Below are 21,554 nucleotides of genomic sequence, written 5' to 3'. Positions count from 1 at the left end.
ACAAATTTTCTTCAGGGCTTTGACTAGGTTCTGACCATCTGCAAAAGTAAGTAACTGACTGGGGGAAAATCTAGATGATTAAACTTGAAACAATGAAAGGAAGCTTGGCTTGTACCCCGGCCCTGAGATGAAATGAGCTCGGCTCCTGCCCAGAAGGCACATTCAGCAAAGTCAGATTCATCCATTCCACTCAGTTGGTTTGTTGTTTTAGGGCAAATGTACTCTATATTGCTATACAAACGTATCCATTTTTGCAATTAGTATTTATTAAATCAGGTAGCCTGTAACAACACAGAACATCTTAAAAATACTAATATTTGAAGAATCCCACTCTGTTTTTATAAGAATTTTAGAAGTATTTCAATATACTTTCATCCAGATATGTTTCCAGAAATAAGATGGTCATTTAACAATCTATTTTTACAAATTTTGCTGAAAAATATTGCAAAGTAAAGGTAACTATTAACATGTGAGTTTTTTTGCTTTTCTTAAGCAAAAATATGAGTATTTTATTGACTCAGTTATGTGGAAATAAACATCAGCAAAAATATTAGAGAGTTGAGTCTTCATGTTTGCTCAGTGAAATCTCTAAATTTTCTATAGCATTCGATTATTTTCCTTTAGGTTGTCTGTTTTAATTTCCAATAACATCGTATTTATTATAAATCTATGTAAGAAAATGAGCAGAAACAATCTAGTTTTTAGAGAATTAGGATTGTAAAAATTAATATGGCATAAACTTTGTTACTTATTTATTGTTCAGCTTTTCCTAGAGGTACTCGGCATATATTATGGACTTTACAAAGTTGATTGCAGCTTAATACGACTCATATTCAAATGTCAATCAGGGTGAATGCTCAGGCCATGAAAGACTGAGGAAACCAGGTGATTGAATGCAGTTCGGTGCAGACATCAAGTGAATTTTGGCACTTGACCTTCTCTTTCCAGTGGCTTCCCCATGCTCAGAGGACCTAGTCTCAACTAACAAAGCTTGCAGATGAGGACTCTTGAAATTTCAACTAATCTACATCTCCTGAAAATGTCCACGTAATCCTTTCCTACTACAGACACATTTTGCTATAGTCACACCAAAGATATCCCAGTGTGAACTGTAATGATTCTTCTCCTCTGTTTATATTGTCCTTTTACCTTCTTACCCTCTCCACTTGGTAAAATTATTTTCACACTTTCTTTCATCACTTCTGGCACCTCTGTGAAAAAAAAAAAAGAAAGATTGTGGTCATTGTACTCCTGGTGACAGAACTTAGCATTCCGATGTAATTAAATGTTCTCCTTTGTGTTTCCCCTACTTGATTGAAACAGGTTCCTTCAGTGTAGGCACCATCTTTTTTGCATTTGCATACCAGTAAGAGAGTTATAAAAATTAAATGTAAATTAACATTTAGATAACTATTTATGAAATGAATTAAAGAAATGGCTATTGAAAATTAATATGCTAAACAGAGAAAGAGACATGTTAAAAATTTTAATAAATAACAGATTTATGAAGAATGGGTGTTAGATGAAATTCACTGTACTTGAATAGAGTGTGGATTTCCAAAGAGCTTTCTCCACCTTAACTTACTATATAGTTTTCAAAGACTGGAAAGTAATCTCTTTCTCTATTTTATATCAATTTAAGACAAAGTGTGGTAGCTGAGGGTTTGGAATCTTTCTATGTATGACTGTAGGAGATGGTGATAAAGAAAAAGAAAAGGAGCCTCTTATCCCAAAAGCAGTTTGGAGGTGACTGACCGAGGGGAAGGTACTTAGTCATTTGGCTGAGGAAATGACGAGAAGGAAATAGTTTTGGGTCTCAGGAACCATGTGGAATTCCAAGATAAGAAAAACAGTTGCTAATTTGAGTATAAAAGCAGGAAACATGATACACTTATTTCCTTTTATGCAAACACAGTATATGAGGGGTTGTGTGAAAATTATTTTTCTCTCGGTGAACCACAAAGACATAGAATCAAAGTGCTTCTTTTGGACACACTGGCTTTTTTCTTTCTTTTGGAAATTATGGCTAATAACACAACAAGTTTAGGGAGTCCCTGGCCAGAAAACTTTTGGGGTAAGATATTTGTTTGAATTGTTTTTCATTTAAAATTAGGATGCATAGAAATGTACTGCATAATCTATTAAAACATTGGAGATCTCTGAGATATTTTATCTACTGCAAACTGCTTCTTAAAGTTTTTATAGATTTAGTACAAACATTTATTCAAATAAAATTTCTTTAGAGTGGGCTATGGTGAAATCCAGGAAGAATTTGGGCAATGAGTATATATTTTGGATGGTATCAAAATAAAATTAGAAAAGAATGAGCATAAAGATGAGAAAAAAATAAAGGTGGCGTAATTGCTGTTTGGGATATGATAATGTGGATTTTGCTGGAAAAATTAAGTTTTATTTCTCTTAAGGTTACAAGTTACATATTTTTATTTGAAGAAACCAAGAATTTCTATAGAGGCTATTTAACTTTTGTTGTTAATGTTATAGCCTTTAATTTCTGAAGTGAATCAAAGTAACAAATCTGTACCTCAGGAGTGTAATGACAGATAAAATAAGGAATCTATTAGGAAATTAGAGGATAAAACTGTAATAGAAAAACCTAAGTGAAAATAACATTACATATAACATTATAAAGAAAGCCTGTCGCAGAGGGAAGAGAACAAAACAGACGTAGTTTTTGGCTAAGTTCAGACACAGCCACTAGCAAGCAGCAGCAAGATGGAGCTGAAGTCAAACCTACCAGTCATTCAAGGCTACAGGCACAGCAAGGGGCTAAGATACAAAACTGGCATGTATTCTTAGGTTCAGAGACACTGTAAAAATAAAGGGAGCTTTTTGAGTTAAATCCAGAAAAAACTTTAAAGGAGCAAAATGGAGTGTATGCAGAGTTGGACAGCCCTATTTATTAGTCCAGAACAAGCTTTTAAGCCTTTAAGGGAATGATGTCAGACTCCTGCTGTGATTCCTGGGGACATTTGGGAACTACGGGGTGAAAGGTGAGCAGCAGTGCAGATTGTCCCTAACGGTCTCACCTAGTTGCCCATCAGCACAGAAATTTGCATGAAGGGAATTAATTAATTCTTTTTTACTGTCAATTATTTGTTTGCTTCAAGCCTGAAAAAGAGGGATATTAACGAACATCTTAATAGAATTATTTTTAAAAATGAAGAAGAAAATGTGTTATGTTTGCGTGTTGTAAAGAATGGCTTTAGTAATAAGTTATTCTTGGTAGACATCAATAGACAATAAGCCTTTGAATTGTGGGAGTCTTAATTATGTATGTTTATTACAACACTGCTGGCTGTCCTCATTTACAGAAAGGGAATGTCTTCATTTACAGAAAGTAAACTTGCTGTCCTCATGTACTGAAAATAAACACATGCTGAAAATTAACTAGACTGTGTTTACAGTAAATTCATCACTACAAAAATAAGTAACTACAAATTATTCAAACATAAAAACATGTCTTACTGCAAAAATTAATCTGTAAAGTCCAGATCTGTTTCTTTTTTCCAGATGATTTTCAAAATTAAATTTCAGGTTCACTTAAGGAAAAGAAATCATTATCCAGTGGCTGAATATAGATAATTATCATAAAATAGACCTGAATTAATAAGAGCAGGTTTAACTGGAATCTATTTACCAATCCTAAAACACTTTTTTTTAAATATAGGAATATGCTCTTGAGAAGTAATTCAAACTTAACATTCCAAAGGTAGTTCCTAGTGTTGCTTTGTATTAGTATGTGAATACAACAGTAAAGAGATGGAAATAATGAAAACCAGGATAGGGAGGGTTACTTTATAAACATTAACAAAAACAATGCAGATATATTGAGCAGATATAATGTTTGGTGATTTGAGGAAGACATGAAAAATCACATATCTTCTGGAGTAGTAACACCTTAAGTGTAAAGGCAAATACAATCTATGTAAAAATTTCCTAAAATGTAGATGTCAATCATTTAAATTTTTTTAATCTAAATTGATATCTATTCTGAACACTGACTCCACAAAAATACTATTTTGAAAATCTTGTCCAGTGCAGTGCAATGGATTGTCTATCGCTTCCAAAAGCAATTGCCTCTTGGCATTCTGAATTCAGGGGATAAGAGGGAATAGCTTAGCAAAAGCAAATCCTGTACACTGAACCACATAAATTTCCCAGACAGAATGTCCTGAAGATGCATACAAAGTGGCTTCCCAAATATCATTTGCCTGATTTACTTTAATGAATGCTGGAAAATAAGATGATGATACCAAGTTATTACAATAATGATGGCTTGCATCTTCACACTAAAGCTTGGTAATCACCTACTAAAACTTACAGATTGTTGTGCTAGCATTGTAGTGATCAGTGTAAGGGTGGGCAGTGAAATCGGCCTGAGAGCGACAACAAAGCTAGAGACCACCACCTTGCACTTCTTTAACACATTCCCCTTCTCTACAGACAGTGTCCATGGAAGCGGCAGGAAATGTGACCTGTGAACCTGCTTGCTGTGCCCTGCTGTAAGAAATAGTAGACAAGTACCACTGAACTTGGTTATCCTCTGGGTATCTAGAGTCCAGAAGAAGGCATAGTTTTGCCTATACTTCCTGCCTCACTTGGTGTTTTTTTCTTTTTGGGCCAGCATTGTGAAACATGGGGAGGTTACGGGTTTAGGAGCTTGCATTAATTCACCCCTTTTAATCCTCACCAAAACTACAGTATCTGTCCTCAAAAAGACTGCACTCTTGGAGGAGATGGTGTCCATACATACGCAAATATATGCCTATCTTGTTATGGAATAAGACAAAATAATATATGGCAAAATGGCAGTGATTATTTGAGTTAAAAAAAATATATATATATATGGCAGGAATGGTCCCTAAATCCTTAGGAAAAAATGAGGCTTTACCTGTTCCTATAAATGAGATAAGGTTCAAATAAGAAGTAATTCTAGGGAGGACATTTTAGTCATTCATTTTTTTCCTACATTAATTTATTAACTCATTCATTCATTATCCAGTTCATCAAATTATGCAGAAGCATTGACTAACCATTGATCATACATCAGGCAACATCTTACGTGCTGGTGATATAAATAAGGCATAGTTGGACAACTTCAGGGAGTTCAGGAGAAAGGTTATCAGCAAATATGCACAAGAAAAAATACACAGGACAAGTTTATGAAGTGACTTGAGGCAGATTTATGTAAAGTTTGGAATGTCAGTGTAAAATATTGCCCTGATTCAATGTGATGATTTTCAATTTAGTGACTTCAGGTCTCCCCACTTTCCTCTTCCCTCGGATTTTTTTTTCTAAGGTTGGAAAGGGGCTGTGGTGCGGTGGCGGTTTTATGCTATCAAGGGTACAGGAAGGAGAGGGCCTTTGGTTCCTGACCAAGTTCTGGTCTCTGCTGACATCTAGTGATGGGGATTTCTCATCTGCTTGTAGTGAAGCGTCCTTTCTCCTTGCCTCCCCTGCTGCCTGGCCTTACCGTAACAGCTGGCCTGTGAGGTCTCTGTGACATTTGCTAATGGCATAGTTCTTCCTTTATGTCCCATCTGGTCTGCTGGCCCTTATTTAGGTGCATTTTCATCTGTCTTAGTGGTACAGAACAATGCCGAATGCTCTCCCGTAAACCTGGAGCTGTGGAAGCCTCTCCAGGTTGGGCTGTTTATCAGGTGTCTTAGACCTGGGTGTGCTAACATCCATCTCTCCTCATTCCTACTCTGCCCTTCAGGTACCTGGGATTTCCCAGAGGGGCTTGTCACCTTCCTTGTCTGGGCCTGAGGAAGCTGAGAACAGATACAATTTCTCTGTGATTCCCTAAATCCACCTGTAGCTCATCGCAGGCAGACATGGAGTGATGGTCCCTTCTTCAAAACCCTTTCTGGTCATACACTTTATAGCTTCCTCCTCTCTCCAAAACTTTTCTTTACACTGCTTCTGAAAATTGACTTTTTATGGACTGAATTCCCTTCCCCATATGCCCCAAATGCATATGTGAAGCCCTAACCCCAAATGTCATAGTACTTGGATATTCCGGAGGTAATCAGAGTTAGGTGAGGTCATGAGAGTGGGGCCCCATTGATGACATGATTCACAGGTCATGGTTTCTTCTTCCCAGTACTGTTCTTTATGGTTAAAATGTATGTTTTTGTCCTTTAAGCTCTTTGCATTTTGAAACTAAAAAAAGCATTCATCTCTCTCAAATTGTCTAGTGGTCCAGTCCATTAAAGTAACTGTTTTTCAAGGCTATCATTTATTCTATATATTTTAAAATCCACTTAGTAATTCTGAACATCAACTTTTCCTTTTTTCTATGCATCCTTGCTAACAGTCCTAATAGTCTCCAAGGTGATTAAAGAGATGAAGCTCTGTGAATTGATTTGCTGGGGAGTCAAATGCTGTCAAGAGGAGAAAACCTTAGTTAATAAGCGAAAATTTTATTCTTCAGCCTGCAGAAAAATACGGTTCTCAGGGAGAGGAGGAAGATGTTCCCAGAGAAACTGGGGAACAAAATTTATGGGCTGGACATACACCATGACAATGTCCTCTGTATTTCTTCCTCCTGAATAGTAAACACATACTATTATATTTCAAATGCATCTCTTTAATTTGTATTTTTTAAACTCTTAGACATGTATATATCATTGCATATTAACAGCCTACTAATTATTTCCCTTATCTCAGTTACTTAGAAAGTTTGAAAAACAAGTGTTTACCAATGCTTGTCTTTAAAACTGCTACATCTGAGTCGCATAGAGAGAATTTTGAAAATTCATCTCTCAGTGGGCTCCCTACTCAGAGATCATGATCCAGTCGGGTGAGCTGGAGCTTGGAAAGCTGTACTTTAAAAAATTTCCCTGACCTTAGTACACCTGCATCTACACCCATGAGAGAAATTTGCCTATAATAATATTTTCTGGTAAGTTTGTGGTATCAACGCTATGGTGGGTCTCATAAAACCATAGGAAATGGTTCCTATTTTTCTATTATTTGAAAAAGTTTGTGTAAGATTGGCATTGTTTATTGTTCTACTGTTTTGGAAAATTCACCAGCATAATTGTCTATAGTGTTTTTTTTATAGGAAAGCTTTAAAGGACAGAGTCCATTCAGGTCTTTAACAATAGTAGACTGCTCAGTTTTCTATTAGCTATAGCAGTTTGTGTTTTCTAAGAATTTTCCCATTTGAATTAAATTTCCAAATATATTGCCTTAAAGTGGTCCCAGACATTCTCTCATTTGTTTTCCAGCATTTTGCTATGAAAATGTTCAAATATACAGAAATACATAAAGAATTTTATAGTGAATACACATATGCCTACCACCATATGTAGTTTCATACTGATATCCAGCTTTTCTAGCAAAATTTGTTGAAAAGACATTCTCTAGGGAATTGCCTTAGTGCCTTTGCTGAAAACCTAAAGACTAGGCAACTATGAGCCTGTTATTGCTGGACTGCATCCTGTTTCATTCATACTTACTGATGTTTATAATAGGTCTTACATTTAGCTAAGTTCTTCGATTTTGTTCTTTTTCAAGGTTACTTTGGTTTTTATTGTGTTTTGTTTTTTGTATTTTCCTGTCTAAAAAATGTCTGCAAAAATAAAGCCTGCACATTGGAACTATGTTGAATCTGTAAATAGATTTAAAGAGGACTGACATCTGAATAATACTGAGTGTGATGTTCATGAACAACATGGTGCATCTGTCTGTTTATTCAGGCCTTCTTTAATTTCTCTCAGTAAGGTTATGCAGTTTTTAGTGCAGAGATTTTACATGTCTTTTGTAAAAAAAGAAAATCCTAGAAGATCTATGTTTAATGATGCTATTGCAACATTGTAGCTACATTTTTCAATTATTTGCTGGGGTTACAATAAAGTATTTCATATATTAGCTTTACATTCTGCAACTTTGCTTAATTCATGTTGTAATTGTATTTTGGAATCATTAGGACTTTGTATACAAAAAAATCAAGCTAATAAGTTTATTTATATCCTACTCTCAATCCTTTGTGTTATAAATATTATACATATTACATCTACAAAAATTATAAATCTCATAGGACACTTTTTTTTAAGGCAGCAATATGTTCTGTAAAGACATTAAGAGAAAATGGCCTTTTAGAGTTACACTGATACTATTTCTGATATTCTTTATTTCTTTCTGAAGGCCCACCTTTGCTTCTGGTACTACAATTACACATATATTAAATATTTTTATATTGTTCTGTAATTCCTGAGGCTCTGTTCTCCTTCCCCAACCCAAGCATTTTTTATCTATTCTTCAACCTGGATCATTTCTATTGATCTATGTTTAAGTTTACTGACTCTTTTCTCTATCATCTAAATTTTACTGTTAAACTGAGTGAATATTTTTAGTTCTGATATTCTTTTTAATTCTATTTGACTCTTCCTTGGAGTTTACATTTTTCTGTTGCTATTCCCCACCTTTCCATTCAGTATGAACTTCCTTCCTTCCCATCACTGAACATGGACATCTATGTTACTTTAACATCTTTGCTTACTAACTCCAACATCCGAGTCATCTAGAGGATGTCTTTGTTGACTATCCTTTCTCTTGAGAATGGGTCACATTTTTTCTGTTTTTTCATGTGTCAAGTAATTTTATATTTACCCTAGACATTTTGAATGGACTTTCACTTCTGCTATATCACTTGAAGAATATATTTTTTCCTCATTTGTTTTAACAAGCAAATAGCTTTGTGCAACTCAAACTACAAAACCTGTAAAGCCTGTCTCTTAGAAGGAAGTCAAGATTTCAAATCTCAGTTGAGTTGAGTTGAGTTTGGTTTTTTCTTCTCTAGCTGTTCTATTTGGAATATGCAGTGTGGTTCAGGAATCCACCACAGATGTGGGAGATACTTATAAATAAAATGTTGGGATCCTCTTCTCTGACTTTTTCTTCTCCAGGTATCCTCTCTAGATTTCGAGCAGCTCTGGTTGCCACAATCTCTGTCCCCTGTTTCTCCAGACTTGAAGTTCTGCAGGTTTTCAATTGTAGTTCTACCTGCCCTACATACTTCAGACTGGAAACTGGCCTCAGATTAGAAGTTTTGAAAACTAGGAAACTCACGTGGTGATTGCTCTACTAGTCTTCTACCTGGTACCTTCCCTTTAGTAGCTGTCTGCCTACATTTGGTCATTCTTCAGTGCCTTTAAGTATAGGAATTTTTGAGGGTCGTGGTTGTAGAGGTGTTTCTGGTGTTTCTGGTCATTACACCTGGAAGGGTGAGAACATAAAAGCTTACTTGGAATCCTGTCTTCATCTGTTCCCACTGCCTATATAATCTGTTCTTATTTTACCTTTTGCATTCCTAATTTTGGCAATTCTCTACTTTCCTCCGTTCTTCCTTCTCCCCTTCCCATCTTGGTCATTCCTATCAGTAGTTAATCAATTCTAATTATTATTATTTTTTATGGAGACTGCATTTGGCCTTGATCATTCTCTCTGCTTCTTTTCCTTTTGCTTTCTGCTTTTTTTTCTATGTCATTAAGTTCTGCCTTCTCTTAATTATTTACTGTATTCTACTTTAGGTATGTTTGATTTAGTTATCTTTTGCTAGCTTCTTGATATGGAAGTTTATTTCATTGATTGTCAGCCTTTCTTCTTTTCCAATGTATGCCTTTAAAGCTACACATTGTTCTCTAAACATGGATTTAGGTGAAATTCACATGTTTTGGTATTTCACATTTTAAATATAATTCGGTTAAAATATCTTCTAATTTTCATCAGATAATTTTATTTAAAATATCTTCTTATTTTCATCAGATATTTCTACTTGATTATTTCTATAGATTCCCAATCTCTGCTGAAATTTTCCAGCTTATTATTTATTTTCACAGTTATTTTAGTATTTGTGTCTATCTTGGTAATTATGGGTATTTTTCTATTGCATATTTCCTCTCTTTGCTTTTGATTCCTTTGGTTTTGTTTCTTAGAATGCCTTGTAATGTATTATTTATGCTCAATATTATTTGGGGCATTGTGTAAACATTTTAAACTGTGAGCAACGTTATCTTTCTCTAGAAAGAATTAATTTTCCTTGTAGAGTTAGCTATGAGAAGATCACCTTACTTCAATCTGAGGTTGATCTGCTGTATACCTGTTTTCTATCTTTGAAAGGTCTTTTCCTGTTTGCTGTTACTCTTAGGGAGTAGTTCTCAGGGGCTTTACTCAAACTCTGGAATATTTCCCAGAGTGCATCTTCCTTTGTAGCCCTTGAACTCCAGTTTTTGTTTTCCCAGACCACTGAGATTACACAAAATTCTACTCAGGTTTTATGCCTCTCTTTACAGATTATTGTGGTGTGGTATTTTTTTTTTGTCCTACAATTTGCTCCAAGTTAGAAGTTTTGTTAGGTCTCTGATGACTTCAAACAGATTTTTAAAAATATTTTTCATCTGTATTTTATAATTGTTCTTAGTGGTTTGCCACAAGCTAATCTATCATATACAGAAAGGGTAGCATTACCCTGTTTCTGCTGCACTTACTTTCTATTCTAACAATACTGTTGACAAATTATATTCAGAATGAGAAATTATATTAAGCTTTGTGCCTTTGGTCATAACTACTTACAAATCTCCCAGCCTTTGCTTATTTGTCCCACATCCACACACAAAAAGACATCTCAAATCTCATTTCTCCCATGAAGCTTTTTCTAACCATTTAGACACAAGATACAAGTTATCTTATCATTCAAATGTAATAACATTTATGGCCCATGATACATATACATCTCATTTACTGTTTTTTAAGAGTATAAAGTAATGAGTCTAGTTTCTATTAATCTTGAAAGAGAAAATCAAGAGTGCCAACTAGGCATCAGAGATGGGACAGGATGAAATTTTCAATAGGGTGATCAGGGTGGGTCTAAGTGAGAAGGTGACATCTGAGTACAACCCAAAGTTAACCATGGAGGTAGCTGGGAAAAGCATTTCAGGAATAGGTGACATAAGCAGCACAAGGCTCTAAGTCAGGAACACATCTGGGGTGTTTAAGCAATGGCAAAGAGGGCAGTGTGGGTGCAGCTGAATGAGCCAGAGGGAGAGTAGAGATGAACACAGATAATGGGGAGCAGATCAAGTTGGAACTTAATGGCCATTTTTTAGGAGTTTGCTTTTACTCTGGGAGAAATGGAAGGCTCAGAACAGAATGATGTGATTTGACTTACATTTTCAAAGTCTCACTCTGTATACTGCATTGAGAATAGACTACAGTTGTATGGAGGGGACCAAGAATAGAAGCAGGAAGACCAGATAGAAGGTTACTGTCATATTTCAGGTCAGAAGTGATGGTCACTTGGACCAAGGAGGTAGCAGAGGAGAGAGTGGGAACTGAATTCTGGAAATATTGTAAAATCAGACACAGTGGGATTTGGGGGTGGATGAAATTCGTTAGAAAATACTTTTTACTTTAATTATTGTAATTAATCAAGTCTTCTATGCCTTAAATATTATTCTCCCTAAAAACCTTTTTGTCAAAATCTTATTGCCTGAACCATCCTCTTATATACTCTAGGGTTCAGTAACAGCATAGCTTTCTTTGGTAATAGTTGAGATTGTGATTCTTATGATTATAAAGTGTTTTGTGAATTGATCAATGTTCCATTTCATTGACACTGATAAAATCACTTGTCAGATACTGGAATGATTCAACTCAAGGCCACTAGATGGTGACCTATACTACATTTTTATACTAATGGACAGAATCTGAAGCATTGATTAGATTTACTGAAAACCAGATTTGATACTGGAATTTTAGAATTGAAAGGCACTATAGTGACCATTATTATTAGGCCAGGAAGGGTCAAAGGACTTAAATTACACAACTATTAGCAATAATAGTTACTATTCATTGAGGATGTCTGTGCTACCTCCTTGCTAGTTCTACAAACACAAGTTACAAATTAGGATAATTTATATGCCGTACCTTACTGATGTTAGAGTTTGTCTCTTTGGTTTTCAAAGAGAAATATGCATTTTTAAATGTAATTGTTCAGTCTCAGTTGCATTATATTGTAATCATATGAAGTAAAAATATGGCTCATTTTTCCTCTCTTAAGATTGTTGAGAAATAAGAAGTCAAACTGTCCTGAAAAAAGGAATATCTGTGCCCATCTATTTTTCAGGTACATTTTCTTTCATAGTAGGTTTCGAAAAAAAAAAGTCTCACAAAATTTATTGTCAAAAGTCTGGCTAGAATACAATTACATATGTGAAAATTTAAACCTTTATGGCCAATAGATGCTGTTTTCATTATATATTTTCTGGATTTTACAGTTTGAGTCAGAAAAATCATTAGCTATAATTAAGTAGAAAAATTCTCTATGGAAGATAATTGTGGAACAGGCTGTACTGCAATTATGACTTGACATTCCTTTCTTATGCTTTTCTGCATTTCTACAGGTATTTTTGCAATTTGGATTTAAGGGAACTTCCTAAGATAGGTGTTTTTTACCGTGTATTTCAGCAAGTCTTAGAGATTCTTACATTGTTGTTATAATTTGTAACTAATAAAACATTCTGTATGTATAACAAGAGCATAAGATTTAGTGTAGTAATGTCTAAAATAGATACTTGACTGACTTTACAGGTTAGGAAGTCATTTTCATGGCATGTTCACTCAACTGAACAAAAATAAGCAAACCCATATCAAAGACAGTATGGCTTTTTCCTATTTATTTTTAGAACTTGTGTAGCTCCTCTTATCCTACAGTGTATTCATTCAAAATTTACATAGTTTATTATTAATGTGTATATATTCTCATGCTCTCAGGTACACTTAAAATTTATTGTTTAATCCTTTTCAAATATCTATATAACCCTATGTAGCCTTTTATTTGTAATAAGAATATGATATTTTGAGTCACAATGATCTATTCTGCCTGCCATTTCTCCCATTTTTGGGCACAGACAATAGGTCTACAATGTCCAATAGAAAGATTATCAAGCCATAAAGAATAATCATTTAAAATCAACTTATTGTAAATTGCTCCTTTAGAAATATTGTTCAAATTTTAGTGACACCGAAAATAATCATTATACACACAAAACTGAGATTTGTCCTTTAAAAAGATTTTGGTTGCTGAACATTTTCTTTAACAACCTGTCTATTGGAATGTGGATATTACCCATGTTTTCTTATATCAGAACAATAAAATATTTTAGAAATCAAATAGTCACCTGGAATATAAATATATTTCTCACCCCATGCATTTTGGTTGTCTTTGCTAATATTTTCAATCACTTTAATAGACAAGACATTCTTTTCCCTCAATTCAACTCATTTAAACATTTTTTAAATTGAATCTTATGCTATTTTTCACTATAGATAAACCATTAGGAACATTGTATTTGTCAGGAAAGACAGTTATAAAGAGACTAACAGGTTATACACCAATTTCATATATAGGAACTCCTGTAAGCTTTAAATACTTTTATTGGGTAACTGACCTATTTTCTCATCTAAGATTCTGCTTTTATCTCCATTATTTGAAATAAAGTGAGTATATCTCTTTAATATCATCAATATACCTGCTTATATCCTATTTAGATTCCTTGATCAGGCCCTACTGAGTTACATAGTTTTATACACAAAAGCGATGTATATACTTTGCAAACTTGAGTATTTGTCCTTTCATTTTAGGTCATACATGAGGGACATAGACCCCTGGCCAGTGCCAATTATCAATATTCAATTATTAAATTGTTAAAATAAAACAAGTGTTCTACCACATAAACCTTAAACTCTTTTAATGTCAATAAAATGAGGAGTTTGAGTCAAGGCATTTTGAAGAGTTAGTTTTAGCTGAAACTTCATATCTATGATTCTATATCTAAAGTCATCGATATTTAAAATTCTCTAGTGGAGGCTGTTGATTCAGGGGAAATATATTTGTAGAATACACAAATTGCTTTAACACAAATCTCTCAAGTACTTCTGTTCATTACAGGTTACCAAACCTGATGCTAAATTGATACAATTTTTATGCATTTAAGTTCTTCACTTTCATTTTGGATGAACAAACATAAGAAATAAAGCATTTCCCTTATGGTGTTATTTAAATGATACACTTAAAACAGTACCTGAGACCTATATATTAAATTAATTAAATTATAAATGTACTATATTATTTAGCAAAATAATGAAAATAAAATAGGATGGCCTTTTGTATATTCTGTTCTGCCAAACATGAAAAATGCTCTTAATTGAAGTTTTAGTGAAGACTTTCTAGGGTGGACTAATAGAACTGCAAATTTAGAAGGAGCTTACAGTTTGTTTATCAACGAAGTCTCTACCTCATGCATTATTTTCCTATTCAAAAGCACATCTAGAGGACCCACAGTATATCTTTCATTCACCTAGTCTAAATAGGAAGAAGACAGCATTTCAGAATAATTTTGTTCATCTTCTTTGATTCAATATTTCTCATGATAATTAATTCATAGATTTTCTGAGGTATGCACTATTACATGAATAAACTCTTCCAGGGACAACTGATCACTTAATTAGGTAAAATAATAAATTATTCAAATTGTATGCAATATGTCTCACAGAAACAAAATTTGCCAAAAACTCATTGAAATAAGGTAAAATTAGGTATTTTTAACCAAAGTACTGAATTTAGTAAAAGGACTGGACTCAATACTTATTTGGAAAGAAGACAAAGGACTCAGTTTTATGAAGTATTTGAGTAGTTCATAGTTATTATTTAGTTATTTCCTAGAGCAATTAGAAAGGTTTCAGTGAATTACAGAGTTCATGTTGCCATTACACAGCACAAAACTCGAAGGGAATTCAGCATTAGTAATTATAAGACAAAAATTTGATCTAGCATATCCATCCTCTCATAAACTATTACATAAGATAGTAAAGGCATGTAAATATCACGCAGTGAGTAGATACTTAAACTTTTCCAAAATATTGATTTAATCTGATTATTAAATCACTACTAGAAAAATCTGGATTTTAGCAGGGAGAGCCTCAAAGCTTCAGTAACCCCCACCCCCACCCCATGTCTTCTATCTACTATATTGCACGTGTGATAAACTCAAACAACTTATACACTCTTCTGACTTTTGGACTCCCATGACCAAGCTTGTTCTTTCCTATTACTATCGCTTCCCAAATTAAGTCAGTATTATTACATGTCTGAATCATGGCAGGAATGTTCAATTTTTTTTTTCTCTTTCCTTCCTGCTGGGTGCCTTCAGTCTACCATGTTTATTTACATGGCCGCCATTACCTTGGCAACCCAGATTCCGATAACTTCTTCTTTAGGTTCCAAAGGTTTGGAGCACTGGTAGTTACAGGTTAATTTGGAATTTTGCTATATTACCAGTAAAACTAATTTTAGGTTCTGACTGTATTTGTTTGCTTTTTTCCAGATAGAGCCTAACTCTCTGAAAGCCCTGTCTCAAGAGATTGCATTTTAAGGCTGATGACTCAGTATTATTTTTTATGAGACATATTTTAGAAGAACAATATTTGGTCTAACAGAGCTGTCCTAAATCACCTTGTAGTTCAGAATTTATTGCTTAGGTTTGATATAAAAAACTGTTTTACAGGATTTTGATATAAGCATTTGTGAAGTAAATGGTGGAATTGGGACATAACAAATGTAGCCTTTACATAAAACATAACAAAAACTTTATAAATAAATATGACAATATAAGGTGAGAGGTCACAAAATTATATCCTAAAATTAAGGAGCAATGATTACTCCTATGTATTTAATAATATTGGTTGTTTTGTTATTTCTGCATTATAGATGTGTCATAGATTACCATAAACTGGAAAGAACCTCAGTAATCATAAAATCTAACTCCTTCATTTAACAGTAATAATAAAATCATTGAGTATAAATACATATCCTAAAAAATCACACACTTTGTTAGGGATAGAACTAAGTTTGGAACCCTGAATCAGTTAGCTTTTGCTGTATAACAATCTAACTCCCAAAAAAGTGGCTTAAAACAATCAGTTACTTAGATCACAACTCTGTAGGTTGGCAGTTTGGGCAGAGATCAGCTTGGAGGATTTTTCTGCTGATCTTCTCTCGTATCATAGTCGGTTGTCACATTACTAGCATCTAAATTATCTAGGACAATCCTGTGCATTTGTTTGGAGGTAAGATGGCTCTTGGCCAAGACAATAGGGGTAACTGGATCTTGTGTCTTTCAGCATCCAGTAAGCTAGCCTGGGCTGGTTCATACGCTGACAATTGCAGGGTTTCTAAAAGCAGCAGGGGTGGAAGCCAAAAGGTGTGTTGAGGTTTAGGTTTGAATTTGCACAGCTTCATTTCCTTTGCATCCTATTTGTCAAAACACACTGTGAAGCCAGCCCAGATTCAACCGGTGGGGAAATAGACCCAACCTCCTGGTGGGAGGAACTTCAAAGCATTTGCAGCAACTTCCCCTCCTTTTCTTTTTTCCCCAATCTCACAACCCCAGTTAGCTAATTTCCAGTCCAGGGCACTCTCTCAATATGGAATCCCTAGGTAAGCGATTAGGTAAGATAGCTTCTCTCTCTATTTAACAGTAACTAATTTTTGTTTGTGAAATTTAGGTGTATTCATCTAAAGAGTGATACTTGAAATGGATCTTGAAGAATGAGTTTTCCACACAGAAAGTTACAAATTATATTCAGCTATAAAGAAAAATATGGGGAAAAGCACAGAGGTGAAGAGAATCACAGGCCTTGGGACAGTGAGGAAATCAACATGGTTTGTGGATTACATCTTGAGGCAGAATGTGAGGACTCATCGGGGGTGACAAGGTTGGAAGGAAGGGCCTTTTATTACCCAGAGTGTCTTGCCATTCAAAGCAGGGGCTCTGTTACCCAGTTTTATTCAAGAATATATTGTTAATTCACAAGAAAAGGCAGTGAGGTAAAATTTCTGTTCTGAAAAAGCATTCTTCCCCTTCAAAACAGGCAATCTGAACAGATACAAGTTCCTGAAACTGAAGGATACTGGTATATAGTAAAAATTCTATGGGTGTCTACGGTACAATAATTTCATTATCACATGATAGCAGCATGAACTGGAACCGGGGGGGGCCAGGAAAGAGCCCACGGGCTATGTCATCAGTGAGTCAGAGATACAAGTTACAGTCCAGTTCAGGAAATATAACATAAATCAGTCAGCCCACCAGATGGCTCTAGCTGAGCACTTCCTACCTCAGAATGAGCACAGGAAGTAAGGACACCATGAAGTCGGCCGGTGGAAGACACAGGTGGGGTCAAATGACAGCAGACAGAGGAAGAGGAAAAGTCAGTGTGACTATGAATTCCTTATCAATTTTTGACACATTAGTTAATACCATAACTCAAAAGGAAACAGTCTTTGGACTATATTTGCAACCCTGTAAAAAATTTATGAGCTGAAAAATTGTCTTTAAAAAAATGAGAGCAGTTTTATTACTTAGTTCTTAAAGATGATAAAATAGCATAAGCAATGTGGAATGCTACAGTTAAAAACGTTATTTTATATCCTTTTGCTGAATAAATGGAAGCGCTATCAACTTCTATGTGTTCATATCCACTAGCACCACCTTTTATTTCCTTAATTAAAAAATCTATTTAAATCAAGAATGCATTCCTTAGCTACTATTTGTTCTTTGATTTTAGCTGAACACCTATTTACAGATCAAATGAATTTATCTGCTTTTTTGTTTCAGAGGATCTTATAACTTCCTTCACAGTGTCCATGGCAATTGTGCTCGTAATTGGAGGATTCGTTTGGGCTCTGTTTGCTTGTTGGTCTCGAAGAAGAGCCAGCGCTCCCATCTCACAGTGGAGTTCAAGCCGGCGACCTAGGTCTTCTCACACCCATGGCCTCAACAGAACTGGATTTTACCGCCACAGTGGCTGTGAACGTCGCAGCAATCTGAGCCTGGCCAGTCTCACCTTCCAGCGACAAGCTTCCCTGGAACAAGCAAATTCCTATCCGAGAAAATCAAGCTTCAGGGCTTCGACTTTCCATCCCTTCCTCCAAAGTCCACCACTTCCTGTGGAAACCGACAGTCAGCTGCTGACTCTCCCTTCTTCCCACACGTCCCCCACCAGCAGCGCTGCCCACAGTCTGAGCCGCCCGAATTTCCACTGGTCCAGTAACAGCCTTCCAGCGGGCTTCGCAACACCCCCGCCACCGGCTTATGAGTCAATCATCAAGGCGTTCCCAGATTCCTGAGCAGGGTGCTTTCGTTTTCCATTTGTTTCTTCCTTTCTTGTCTTTTATTGAAAGAAAATTATAAACAAGCTAAACAGAATTTTGAGGGCATGGCCCCAGCTAATGAATTTCCAAGCTGAAGTATGCTCTTGCCAGTTGGACATCGCAATGTAAAACACATTTTCTTTGAATAGATTTTTTTCCTGTGTCTCAGAAAAAAGCAGTATTTCTACAAATAAATATTTATGTATTTTGTATTCAATGTGAGGATTATTAAAGATGGGATTCTAACCAAAGAATCGGCTGTGATACAGTATATACATATTAGACTAAAATAAAAACTTCAGGTATTTCTGGTGTACAAACCTCATTCACTGTCCAATGTGACTATAAAGGGGAAAAAATATCACTGTGACACGTTAAAAAATGTTTCTATCCTAAGGAATTTCAATTTCACTTTTTTTAGAATGACAAGTGAACCAATTTTCCATTTTGGATTTTTAACGGATTATATGGGCACAAAAATGACAGAACAGAGGAGATTCTAAAATTCCTTGAATCCACTCATTTTTGAGAAGTGTGGGAACCAAGCAAAGGAAGCTGAACTCTGTGGCTGTTATAGGATACTTCAATTTTGACACTTATTTTGTGCTTTTCCCAAGAATTGTTACCCACACCACTGAAGCAAAATCTTTGGATTTCCTAATATGATGAGCTGATTTTCTTCACTGTTGTAGTTATGTTGTCAGAAAAGCAACAACAGAAAATCCAACTCATTTGACCTAACAACAAACGTTAACATCAAGCTTGCATTTTTTCTTAGGGAATACATTTCATCTCTTAGATTTAAGTCTAGGAATTGGGAAAGCACTTTATCCAGGGACCGTCCCCTGTGACCTCACAGACAAATAAATAAAGGCAATGGGGAGCCCGTCTCATCAGAGTAAGAGGTTGCAACCGTCAAGAATTCTCCATCCGGAACGGACTCATCAGGCATCATCCCTTGTTTGCGTCTCTGAATTTCAACCTCAGATTCTGTAAAGAGTCTTTGTACAACGATTAAAGCATGCTATATAATCCTTGGTGCAGAGTTATTTAAGGAGTTCACTTCTACAAGTGGCCACCCTCTCAAAGAAAGGTACATCCCCATTTATGGGTACCAGAGAGCTTCAGTGGCCAAAGGTCAGTGACAGCTCCTTTTCATTTAAGGACACATATTCATTGAAGCGTAACTCAAAAGGCCTGTGGTTCATTTTTGATATAGTGACTATTTAGCTTATGCTTCTGTTTCTTTGGTTCTCTGGACATTGGGATTTTCAGTGAAGAAAAATATACTTTGATTTTACTTTCTGCAATTCAGTGATCACAGCTAATAGTATATGAATATGGCTGAAGAATGTAATAATTTTTACACAATAAGGGATTCCATATAGCATTTTCTTTATAATTTTCATTTAGCTTATATTTTCCACCATTCCTCAAGGACAATTATTCTTAATAATGTCTATAGATAGATGCTTTCTAATGAGATATACCAGGAAGGAAGGACGGAGGAAGGAAGGAAGGGGGGTAGGGAGGGAGGGAGGAGGAAAGGAAAGGAAAAAAAAGCTTGCAGGATAACCAATTGTTCTAGGTTGGTTTTTAACAAATTCAGCAATTATCAGTCATGCAAGATTTCAAAAGAGCACTAACTTAACTTAGCAACTATCTTTTGTTTATATGTCATCTTTAATATTCAACATGAGAAGTAAGCAAAGTATATGGTTTTTACCAAGAATTTGTACTGAGAATAAAAACTGCTTTTACATCTCTCAATTTAGGAAAATGGGAGCAGAAATCCTCTGATGAATTTAACCATCTGGCAGAATTGTTGCCTTCCCCTTGCCCGAGTTATAAAACAATCAAAACAAATATCTTATAAATATTGTGCAATGTATGAAGTGTGATTTTAAGGCAAAAACTGGAGACTCTTTAAGTTGTATTTGTGTTATCTGAAATATTTAGTTGATTATGAAATAAAATTAAACAGATCAGTTTTAATTCACAGTTTACTTTTTCAATAACCTGTGAATATTTCCTATCTACTTTAGTATTTTAACCCAGTTTAGACCATTTTCTATCTATTTCTGAGACACAAACATTATTTTATATAAAAATGTATAACAGAAAAAGGGTAACATCACAAGTAAATGGAACAATGAATTAATGTCCATGGAAGATAAGTTATTTGTTAAAAACATTAACTTAGATTCTTACTTCACTTGATAGAAAATTATTCCAAAATTTTTTAATTAATGTTTTTAGAGCATAAACTTTACTGAGATATAATTGACATATAACATTATGTTAGATTTTGGTGTATAATCTAAAGATTTGATATATGTACATATTGCAAAATGATCACCACAAATCTAGTTAACATCCATCAGCACACAGTTACACTTTTTTTTCTTATGATGAGAACTTTTAAGCTCTCTTAGTAACTTGCAAATATACAATACACTACTGTTAACTGTAGTCATTATACTGTACATGACATCTTCAGGGCTAATGTATTTTATAAGAGGAAGTTTGTAACTTTTGCCCACATTCACCCATTTTGCCCAACCTTTGCCCCCACCTCTAGTAACCACCAATCTTTTCTTTGTACCTATGAGTTAAAATAAAATAAACATTTTAAGGACAATATAAAAAATATGTGAATTTAAAATGTTTAGCAAATCAATGAAATAGAGCCAAAAAAGATGGAATAAATTAAAAAGGAAAATATTAATGGCTTTATTTTAAAAATTCTGAAATGTTCATCAAAAGATAAACTATAAACTTATCCAAAGTTTAAAAGCAAGAAAGCGAGAAAAAGGAGAATAAAGAGGACAAGGAGGAATAGAAAGACTCATTATAAATATAGCAAAAAATGGCCAATATCTACAAGTTATATATACAAGTATAACTTGTACAAATACACATGGAACACAAATAGACATGGAAACATGTCACACAAATAGACATGGAAAACATGCAGTTTTAAATTGATAAGGGAGTAAAGGACCAAAATAGATTACTCACCAAAGACAAAATTTAATTGGTTAACAAGTATATGGTGAAATAGCTAATATTACTTCTAAGAAATGCTCTAGCATTTTTGTCTACTACCTTAGCTAATCACTTAACAAAGAATGAATCTCCTCGATGTGACAAATATATTAAGAAAGGAATGCTTTCACACATTTCTGGTGGTGAGGTAAATGGGACTGCCCTTTTGGAAGACACTCGGATAACACTATTAAGGGCCTTGCACTGGAAGATCATGAAGTCTACTAGTGTTTGCTAGGTACATGGTTCCCTTTGAAAAGAATGG

At 34.8% G+C, this 21,554-nt stretch overlaps 1 protein-coding gene across 1 annotated transcript; it reads left to right on the top strand.

Annotated features, from left to right (window-relative positions):
• The first annotated feature begins 1,915 nt into the window (after positions 1-1,915).
• MYCT1 (MYC target 1) lies at positions 1,916-20,236 on the top strand. The gene is made up of 2 exons (XM_036911878.2): positions 1,916-2,074; positions 17,706-20,236. Exons 1-2 carry the CDS (start codon positions 2,023-2,025, stop codon positions 18,215-18,217), a joined length of 564 nt encoding a protein of 187 aa, XP_036767773.1. The 5' UTR covers positions 1,916-2,022; the 3' UTR covers positions 18,218-20,236.
• The last annotated feature ends 1,318 nt before the right edge of the window (positions 20,237-21,554 follow it).

This window comes from Manis pentadactyla, chromosome 12, assembly GCF_030020395.1.
Source record: "Manis pentadactyla isolate mManPen7 chromosome 12, mManPen7.hap1, whole genome shotgun sequence".
NCBI lineage: Eukaryota > Metazoa > Chordata > Mammalia > Pholidota > Manidae > Manis > Manis pentadactyla.
This window is presented reverse-complemented; position numbering and strand designations above follow the sequence as displayed.

Excerpts from the sequence above, each read along its gene's own strand:
- MYCT1 (XM_036911878.2), top strand. The coding sequence starts at position 2,023 with ATGGCTAATAACACAACAAGTTTAGGGAGTCCCTGGCCAGAAAACTTT. Across the intron at positions 2,075-17,705 it reads CTGGCCAGAAAACTTTTGGG|AGGATCTTATAACTTCCTTC; the intron begins GTAAGATATTTG and ends TTTTTGTTTCAG.